The following is an 11303-nucleotide window of genomic DNA, read 5'->3' as shown; positions in this document are numbered from 1 at the left end:
CAATTTTAGCTGTAGCTCTTGTATATAAAATTGGCAGAAGTGTTCTTGTATATAAAATTAAGTGTATGTATATAAAATAAAGTGTTCTTGTATATAAAATTGGCAGAAGAGTGATTAACTTTGGCAGAAGAGTGATTGCCGGCTTCTTAATGTGTCCGTTGGTTTCAGATTATCTGCTGAACTTAAGAAAACTTTACTTTAGAGAATAAATCACTGTAATCTTCAATAGCAGATATTTGCTGCTTATCACAAAATAGCTTTCCTTACGTTTTTCTTATGATGACGTGTTTGAATATTCTACTGTATCAGTAATCAGAACTGTAGCAGGTGGTGCATTCCAGGTTCATTCTCATCCCGATATTCAACTACTATTTGAAGAGACACGTCAGTTCTGAAATCAATTCATGATGGCCGCTACGATGAAAGGTTGGTTCTTCCTATTATTTTCTTTTTAACCATTTAGTAGTGTGAGAAATATGATTATTTCCATTTGATTAAGTGCTAAATTTTCCCCAATTAACTTACATAAATTATAGTTGATTTAATTATGCATTTAAGAAACATAATTTTTTTCGATATTTTGGTTTACCTATTAACACGTTCATATTTTTATCGACAATTCTTCGAACCTTTATGACTCAGCCCCATTTTCATCGCGAAATATTGAGTCTTATTCTCTCCGCTCTCCTAAATTTTTTAAGCTATAAATAGACTGGTAACTATTAGGAAAAATATATATAGGCGTGTTATGGCAACCACCTTAGTAGAAGTTGCCAAATGTTCAGAATGGGTCAAACTGCGGCAAAGATGCACATAAACATTCTTTTAGACTACAATGCTCATAATAGTCCTTCAGTCAAGCAACGCCGCCATTTTCCCGTATGAGTTCTTTTTGTCATATTCCGGGTTCACATGGTTTTTATTGACAAATCGTGATAATTTTGCCTTCAACTTAATGGAAGGAATGGAATGGAAGAGACTGTGGTATAAGTTCAGCAGGAATACAATATGTTGCCGCAAAATCGCTAAAAGGAACAATGATGAGATGAGTTTAATAGATAGCTAGTGCGCAATGCAAGTTTGTACAATTTTCTGATGCTTTTTAAAAGGAAATAAAGAAATAGATCGCTATGTATGTGAGAATAAGAACAGCGCTACAAAGTCAGAGAAGAACTTCTTCTCCCCCTCGCGAAAAATTATGTTTTATTTTTTAATGTATCGTATAATCTTTTAAAAATTAAAATTTGTGTTTGAAAATGTTTTTTCTCTTGATAAGGTGCAATATTTGCTTGCTTACAATAAATATCGATATTTTGGGACTGTTTCTTATAAAAATATCTCCAGAATCGTAGACTGGTACATAATAAGCAATGCTTACCTTTTCATCTGTAAAAGACCGCCAAATTGCCCCAAGGTGGTTGTGTTAATACGTAAGTCCTAAAACATCTGCTTCATGATATTCTGCTTCTTATACTCTGCATCTCGAAAGGTCTAGGTTGAAGTTTAAGAATTTATAATTTAATGAATGAATTAATTAAATACTAATAAAAATAAAACATAAAACATAAAAAATTTGCAATTCGATCCCTAAACAAAATTTCAACTGAGAACCTGAAACAATTTCGAAGTGGACAATTATGACAGGCTTCTTCGTTCGAGAATTACTCCCTGGGCATAGAAGCCCTTGGATGTTGTTTGGATGCCCTTAGATGACGTCCTTGGATGTTGTTTACTATGAAAAATTCAAACCAATTAAAGACACAGAACATAAAATTTAACATTTGAAAAGGCTGTTCGGAATGGTAAATGAATGCGATAGAAAATAAATTACTGTATTGTTATTTCCTCATGAACTGAAAGCGCGAGGAGATTTGTGCGTTTATTAAGAAAAGACCTTGCAAGTATTTCATCGGATCGCTAACACAAGAGGCTCGCAATAAATATTTTTCATAAGCAGCAACACTTTCTAGTTTTCCAGAAAGTCAAGTCCAAGTATTCTAAACAGTTAACATTTCGAAAATCGTTTTCTTCAAGGTGTTTAATAATAATAATGATTTTTAGCACGAACTACAGTGCTATGATGAAGTGGCTGAAATAGATTATCAAATAATCGGAACTCTGAAACAATTATCTTCTTTTCGACCAAAAAAATCCAAGTTGAAGCTGCACAGAAGGCTATTCGAAAGTTGCCTAAAGGTATTAAAATAGTACACTTGAATATACATTAATTATTATTTTCAATCTGCAAATAAAATTGCTACTTTTTTCTCTCTCTGACATGTGTTTTCTGCATTATAAAATATTAAATGCAATTTGTCCTGAAGGGCTATTCATTTCAATCTGGCATTTTGCTTTGGTTCACTATAAACAGCGTTTCACTCTTCGTTGCCACCAAATATTACAGCCCTGCATTATAATTAAAGAAATTAAATAGTGAAGAATTTGCATGAATGTATTCTTGTTTCTCTCACTGTGAAAAAGCAACAGTACCTAGAGACATCAAATTTTGAATAACGTAACACTCAACTCGAATATGGACATCTGGAAGCCCAAATTTGGAATTTGTTTTATTATCTATTTCACATTTTGTAATCTATTGAACAATTATTTATTCAATTTTATGGTTTAAGGGAGAAGAACATGACATTTAATTAATAAAAAGTAACACAGAAAGTTTAAAAAAAAAGGCCCATTTGGGAGTAATATAAAATCTGAAGGCTTTCAGATTTTTATTTTTTTTTCCTTTTAGGTACCGGTTGCATTCATAATACGTCTTCAAAGAGTCTTCTATTAGTAATTTTTGCAGTTTTATTGTGCAGAGTAAATTCGGAACAGAAAAGAAGATACGCGAGTGCTGTTGAATGTGATCGTCATTCCTTGGATGCTGTTTACTATGAAAAATTCAAACCAATTACAGACAATATTTTTGCAGGTAAGTTTAATTGAAATTTCTTTAGTTTTCTTAGCGTCATTTATGATAACTACAGTATCAAAACTAACTACGGTAACTAAAACTCGAGTTAGATTTTTGCCATTGATATTCTAATACTATATATATTATCGAGAGTTGTTACATGTTCTTGAAACAGGACTACGAAATTAATGTTTAAATTTCTCATACGAAAATTTAAAAAAAAATGAAAATTTGTAATTATGGTCTAATATAATGAAGAAGTTTTTACACATACCTCAAAAATCTTTATGAAACAGCTTGATCATTTTATAATTAAATTTTCAAAAAGTTAAAAAATATTAAGAAATTTAAGAAACTTAAAATTATAAGATGAAAAGAAATTGTGATCTAATCTTGGTATGAAGGTTTTAATTTTTCATTAGCAATAACTTTAAAATAGGACTAATAAATTAGCAGTCAACCCTCCAGAAATAAAAAGTATGGAATAAAAAATGTCCTGTATCTAAAATAAGATGTTAAAAATGGCAAAGCAAAATATCAGCGAAAAATACCGTTGTGGATTATTTCACTATAAATTAACGTCACACTGGAAACGTGGACATATATTTAGTAGAAAACAACTTTAATTAATTATTAAGGACGTAGCTGTGCATTTATTTTATTCATTACTTGCACACGAAGTTTGGTTAAACCACCAGCAGATAGCCTTGGTGTGGCTTGTCATAATAAACTAAACCAAGCCAAACAACAAAATGCTTTTCGAGATTTCTAATAAATGGTAATGTTATACTAAATAATTTGTAATAATTTTAAAAAAATTTCTAAAATGTGAGTGAAAAAACTCTCTTATAATTCCTTTTTTCTATTCTAAAATAGTCATATTAACATTCTTTATTTATTCTTCATAAATAATATATACCCATCATAATAAATAATATAAGTAGTTATTTCTAAGAAGCAAACATGAGATTTACTAGATTTTAAGAAACATGTTATGTTGGATTTATGCTCAAGATTTCTATGTTTTGAAATGTAAAGCGCTCGCGCTTTGTACTGCAATACCCTTGTATTTGGAGACATTGTTACGTGCGTACGGGTTCGTAATAGATTGAATGCAAGTAGATCCGATGATAGGTTAATAAAATTTATTTTATCAAAATAAGCACTTCAAAGATCTGGAATTTTCCGCATAAATGGGTGTTCACAGTATCACAGAGTACAATCAGTATTTACGCATCAAACTACTAAGAACGTTAAACATAACGCAATGCAAAGCGTATCTAAAGAGAAAGCTAAGTCGGATATCTCATGTCACTCGGAACTAACAACTCACAACAACAATAACTAAACAACTGAGAGCATATGCTGTCTCTTCGGCCTTAAATAGTTTTCAGATAACCACCGAGATATTTCTAGCACTTTCTGCTTCTCTAAATTACTGGAAAACATTACGAGGGTGGAATTACAGTTGCAGCTAACATAGTGGTCAATTACATTAACTCAATTTCAATACATCTTACGGCAATACAGGGACCGGACCAAAATTTCGCCAAATTTGGCGACAAAATAAGTTGCTAAAACATTGTCAGCTTGGCGACACCTCAAAAAATTACCAAGATATAGTTCGACTGCCTCATCCGCGACCATGAGCGCAAACACGCATGCGCCATTCGGACCGAATTATTCTCAAAATAGGGCGGAAAAATGGTGACTTTCTTTCCCTTCAGCATAGCTCTTTTTGGAGAAGAGAAGACCATTCACGTCGCAGCAAGTAATACCGCCCCTTTTGGACGAGTCTATGTGTTTTGGCAGAATGCCAACCAGGGTTGCGCTTGAGACGGTCGAACTATACCCATTTAGTCAATATTAAATGCACTTGCCCCTGTATTCTTATTTTTTCTGGCATAGCTTTCTTTTAGATATTTCATGTTACAAAAGTTGCAGCAAGTTCAGTTGCAGCAAGATTTCCATAACCGGATTATTCTTGAAGTTACTATTTGTTATTTGGTTTAGGTAGACAGCCGTTTACTGAATGATAAATAGGCCTTTCCTATGTATTCTTATTTATCCGGCAAAGCGTCCTACCTCTAGATTTTCATGTTACGTTATAAAAAAAAATACAATAATTTCACTAAAATTATTCGTATATGTACAAATTTTATAACAATATGATTTTATGAATATTTTGAGAAATATTATATCATAACAACATAAATGTGAAAAAGGGTCCAGTTTCGGGAGAAACGACATTCGGTTTGGTCGGTATCGCCGACAAAAGAGTTGAGATCTAACGGATGGCAACTTCTCATAGCAGTTGCTTTAATCATAGCTGTAGGAATCATAGCTGTAGGTGCAACGCTATCTATTGGTTACGTTGCCTATGCTCGTTATGAGTATTAATTTATTTAACCTTGATAAAAATGTAGTTTTTCGAAGTTAATCTACCTTGAAGCCAAATTTCAAGTATCTAAGTCATAAATAAGTGGTCTAGGTTTTTGATGAGTCAGTCAGTCAGTGAGTGATATAAATATAAATACTTCTTTTGAGAACTTAATAATTCCGTAACTATAAGAGGTAGATTAATGAAATTTGGAATTCTAGGTGTTCAAGTGAGCTCTATTGGACTTACGCAATTGCAAGGTTGTAGGTCCAATAGTTTTTGAGTAAAGGTGGGTCGAAAGTAACTTTAGAAATGGTTCGTATAAGATATTCACATGGCCGGTGTCTTGTTTTCTTTTCTGTCTGTTCCGAATTTGTCTGACACACTGTCATGTGACTAAATATTTGTCTGAAGAGATGTAAATTATTCCCATTCGTGATCGTCTTATATAGTTTGTTAATTTTGTGGATGAAATGTTTCTGAGTAGATGTCTTTACACCGACAACGGACAATACCCATCAGCCTTTCGAAAAACCGAAGTCATGTTACATGCTCAATCATTCACCACAAATATTGCCTAGACGGTATAGTGGTTAGAGGAGCCTACTACGGTGCCGAAGGGACCGTTTCGAAACCAGCTGACGACATGGATTTTTGTAAATGTATAGTGTGCATGTCGGTGCTGCATGGCGGCACTCTAAATATGCGGAGAGCCGAAAGTCCTATCGTGTAGATTGGTGGAAGGGGAGAGGTATGGGAGAACTCCGAAACCCCTCGTAGTTCTTAAACTGAGGGTGGAAAATTGAAGTCCAACTTCTATTCGGAGTAGCCTCTAACAAGCATTAATTGTAATATGGACAAGACAAAACCAACAACAAATCTGATGTTTTAATAGTTTTTGTGTTCCAGCAACAGTTTTATACAAGAATTATTTATTGACTGGATCACAGTGCAGACATTTATTTATTTGTATATATTAAAAAAGTATGGACTCCACCCATTTATCAGACAGCGGAAACAGAAATATCTTTAAGTCTTACCTTTGTAGCTGTTCAATGATTTCATCCAACGCGAATCCCGTTTTGTGCTTGCCAGTTAACTCTTTTATTTTCTTGAAAATACTCTCGTAAATCATCTTTGTATAATTTGTTCTCGAAGTTCTCTTATTAAGTAGCAAATTTTGTGTACTTAATTTGAATACTTCAATGCATGATTGTTTACTTCCATTTTTGTAGACTAAGTTATGCTAATAGATCTAAGCTAACTTTTGAAGTGACTTCTGCTGTTTAACTCATGAAATGAAAGAACGGTCCTAGATAATATGTTTGTGATGTTTAGCTAAGATAATACGCTGAAGTTGTGATGTGCATATTGTCCATTTGATACATTCAGTGACTACAATATTTAAATGCATCTGGCATACCGAAGAATTAGATCATAAATTTAAATGAACTGATTCTTGAATTCTGGTAGAATTCTTTCGCTTCTTAACCTCTGATAAGATTCCATTGCATCCAATCAGGAAAATAATTTTTAATGAAAATGATATGTTCAGTATGCACGTCAGCTTCAAATAGAAGCTACACTGTAGAGCGTAACTTCAAGTAGAAGAAACGATCGGCCCATTGCTTTACCAGAGGTTCCGGCACACTCAGCATGGCTGCTTTTATGAAGCAAGATGTTAAAAATGTGAATTAAATTAGAGAAGCAATGAATTTCCGTTAAAACCACAGGAGAAAGCAGAGCATATTTTCTGTGAATTCTCACAGATTAAGGACGGGTTCGTAACAGAGTGAATACACAAGTCCGATAAAAAGTTAATAAAATTTGTTCTTACCACAAGAAATATAACAAAACACCTCAAAGATATTCGTACAATATCACTATATCACGTAATATAATCAGTAGCTATATTTTAAACTACTAAAAACATTAAATAGAACGCAATCCAAAGCGCAGAGAAAGCTAATCCGATCAACAAAATTACAGCAGATGACATATTTTAAAAGAAATAGGTCAATTTTTATTTCATTAAGTTAAGAATAATTAAAGCAATTTATTTTAAAATTCTGCCGTTATTTAAAATTTCAGTGCAAAATTTTGGTATATTAAAAAGAGCATTATGCTTATCTATTAACATGTGTTTTAGTATAATATATTTAGCGACTTCTATACTCATTTGAAATCAGTCCTAATTTTTCAAAAATCATTGCTGTATTGATTAAGTGAAAATCATTACATCCAGCCATTAATCTTTGGGCTTCCAGCTTTGCAATTTTTCTCCGGAGTAAAAGCCTCCAGTGCTCTGAGATCGTACTGACTTCCTTTCTTATTCAAACTAACATTTACCTCTGCTTTATGACTCCTTAATTATGTATGTGTAAAGTGTGCAGTATAAATAACATTAAAAGTAATGTTGGATTATATGTAGCATTCTAAAAAGGTTTCATTTATTTATTGTTAATATAACCATTTTTGAAATTTTTTATATGGATATATATATATATATATCCATATAAAAAATTTCATTTCATCCATATAAAAAAATTTTATATGGATATATATATCCATATAAAAATATTTATTATAAATTTTATATATATATATATATATATATATATATATATATATATATATTCTTTTTATTTGTTTCAGACAGCAAAGAATTTGTGAGTCGAGTGTGTGATTTAGTAGCAGACAGTTTGACTACAGTCATGGCTGACCTGCCAGACCGAGATGCTTCCAGCGAGTAAGACAATTTTAGGATTTTTCTACCGCGTAGAAGTATTGCATTGAATAATTGTCTCTGATTCAGGGGCAATTCTGAAAACTTCTCAGCTTTCTTACCTAAGTTACATCAACCGTATAAATAGATTCTTTGCATAGTTATTAATTTATGGGGTAGTACCACGTGGAAGTTTCTTTGCAAAATAAAATCACTAATTTAGAGAAATATCTGACATATTTTATAGCCAGCAAGATGGAAATGGGATTTTAGAGAGTAATATATGTTTTGATATTAAGGTGTTACTATGAATAATAAATATACAGAGTTTTGCGTACGTTTATAAAGAAGTAACTGATAGGGTTCATAAATAAACTACTTAACCAATGCAAATTTTGTTACATACAATTAGACGTAAGATTTAAGTTTTTTTTTTTTTTTTTTTTTTTTCATATCTCACAAATGCTCATGTTGTAGAGACATTAGAATTATTTTGGAAGCAGGAGAAGTGAAAGGTGAACAACGCGTCGGGAATCGAACCCACGGATCTCAGGAATATGCGTCCAGCATGTTGACCACTACACTACGAAGGCATGCTAAGGAGGCGGGAGAAATACCTTATCATGTGTCTACGTTTACTGGTATGGCAAATATTTATGCCTTATTAGGAGGATTTATTAGAACGTGCTGGAAAATTTGCTGATGTCGAATGAAAACAGTGATGATATCTCTTTCAAGAAGACAGTTATCTGGCTTGCTACTGTAGACAACCTTTTTTGAGATCCTATGGGGATGCATTCCAATCAATATTTTTCACAGAAATAGAGAAAAAATGAGAGAATATATTAGTCAAAATTTTTCACAAATATGAGCAGGACGACAAGATAAGATGATGGTTCTCTAATGCGAAGACCACGCCAGCCTTTGGATTTAATCTCCATACAACTTTTTCTTGTAGGATATGTCAAGCACATTGTTTTTATGTCTCCACTTCCAGTTAATCTCCAGCATTTTAGCAATCGTATCATCGGCGTTGTGCTTTTGCCAATCAAGACATAGCTGTCTGCGTGAGGAGTGAAATAGTTTATTTCATAGATGCCTATCGTATCACATACTGAACATTTGAGAAAAAAACATCTCACAGGATTGTGAATAATCCTCTTAAGTTCCTTTTTCTTTTTATTTTGGATACCTCATGAGATTTGCAAGTTTAAACTTTGCAAACGTTTCATGATGCAGCTCAGAAAAACTAAATTAGAAACGAAGCTGCATATTGCATTATTTCTACCAAACTATTCAGAATAATAAATAAGGTTAAGATATAGTATCCTTGTTCTTTTTGGATCAAGGATCTTTAGAAGATCCTTGTTCTTTTTGGTAGCATAGAATTTGGACTCTATCTAGAAGATGAAGTAGCGAATTATTGCTACGTCTTGATGAAAAATTCTTGCAGAAGATAAGGTTTAAATAACCTTTTTTATTTAAACTAAATTAAAACCGATGCACGCACTTAGTGCTCACAAATCACTACCGTTTGTGGCTAACGTAAATTTAACAGAAAATAAGAACGTAACAAATCACTAATAAACTGAGATATCTAACGACTGGCTCCTCTAGTCTAACTAAGCGCTAAATCGGCAAAGCCGAGTCTAGACATATCAGTATTAACTGAAAGGTGTCCAACATTGGCTAGAGATAATTTCAAACACGTAGCATGAACTTGGAACTAAAGCCGTTACTATTCTTTTCGAACTCTTGAAACGCAGCTTAAATACTGCTTCTGCAACACGTTTAGATTTGCATCTACATCATTACAAATTTATATTCCGGCTGGAAACTGGAATCAGGTGAGAAAGGAAAAGAAGACTGAAAATAATTGGTTAGAATAACAAAAGTTCTTACAATTATGACAAATCATTTTTTCAATTAAAAGTTTCTTAATATGAAGCAGATTTCATATTAAACAAGAGAAACTTTTCATAATTTAGGAAATAGCGTTCTCAGAGGATTGATTATCGCTACTTCACAGTACATGCTCACATCAGATAACGTATAAGTGACCGGGAGAAAGCTGAGAAAAAGAAGAAAATAAAAGCTTACGCTTTTCGAGGTTATATGAAGATGATTTGGGAAAATAGGGACCGATTTACAAAACTGAACGTCTGGGCAAATATTCTGGAGAAAGCTTAAGTCATTTTTTGTATAGGAGATATCATTATTGCAAATTATATGATGCATTTCGTGATCTAATGATTTACTAATTTTTATTTAAAATCATTTAAACGAAAATTACATTTCATTTTTCTCTACGTTTTGTTTCACGATTTAAGTTTATTATTGGTTGCATTAAACACAAATTATGATTTTAAACCAGCGTCAAAAGATTCTAAGATTAATTAAAGTGCAGGGTTAAGACCAGAATAATGGTGTTATCAATACAATATTCAACTATAGAACCTATGATAATTTAAAGACTATTATATTTATGTAAGATCATAAGCTTCAAACGTTGCGGTTATACAAACGTGTAATACATAGGTTATATACTTATAAAGAATGGCTATGTATTACTTTAGAAATCGAGGTAATATGTAACAATAAAATTCGAAATTGAAATTTTGTTCTGCTTACTTTAAAATAATACTTACTTAATAAAAAAGTTCTTAAAATTTTACGTATTATGGAAAGTTATAGCAGTTTGTTGGGGACTCGAACATATTCTATTTGCTGTAGTGCGGTAAATAAGGTCGTGTGAAAAATAGCTTTTACAGAAAGACTAACATGTTTATAGAACAGTGTTGCTAAAAGATTGCTGCCTAATGTTTAGATGGACATTTTATTAAAGCATTTACATAGCCTGCATAACTGGTAAAGGAGAAGAGGGTAAAAGAAATTTGAAGGAAAATAATAAAATAGTGAGGTTAATAGTATATATAACGTATATATATATATAATTAAAAATTATAATAGAGAATATACAGCAGTTGCGCAGGATTTTCCTTTTTGGACTTTCTGAATAACATTTAGTGAAATACACTAAAGTTTTCTGTGCTATATATGTATATATGCATATATGTGTGTGCGGATGTGTGTATAAGAATGGCAGTTTTAGCATTCAATCCATTAATCCATGATCGTATAGTAATTAATAAACATAAATACATATGCAGGATTATATTAAAAAAAAAGAAAAATTTGATTTTCGAAATAATAGATTTTTGGCCACTCGCTGAAAATAGTCTTTTGATCCATGCCTAGGTCTCTATCAACACACAAGCGGTATT

The 11303-nt window shown here is 32.2% G+C and overlaps 1 protein-coding gene across 1 annotated transcript in view; it reads left to right on the top strand.

The window, feature by feature from the left end:
• The first annotated feature begins 276 nt into the window (after positions 1-276).
• Positions 277-11303, top strand: part of LOC118190188 (uncharacterized) — a 52462-nt gene continuing 41435 nt past the window's right edge. Inside the window, exons 1-3 of the mRNA XM_035360862.2 lie at positions 277-426; positions 2750-2932; positions 7950-8043. Coding sequence (XP_035216753.1) covers positions 405-426; positions 2750-2932; positions 7950-8043 — 299 coding nt within the window. The 5' untranslated portion in view covers positions 277-404. The remainder of the gene's footprint in view (positions 427-2749; positions 2933-7949; positions 8044-11303) is intronic.

Source organism: Stegodyphus dumicola, chromosome 2 (genome assembly GCF_044657685.1).
Source record: "Stegodyphus dumicola isolate Sdum_Otavi_A_Nest chromosome 2, ASM4465768v1".
Lineage (NCBI taxonomy): Eukaryota > Metazoa > Arthropoda > Arachnida > Araneae > Eresidae > Stegodyphus > Stegodyphus dumicola.
Note: the sequence above shows the minus strand (reverse complement) of the source record. Positions and strands in the feature narration are given on the sequence as shown.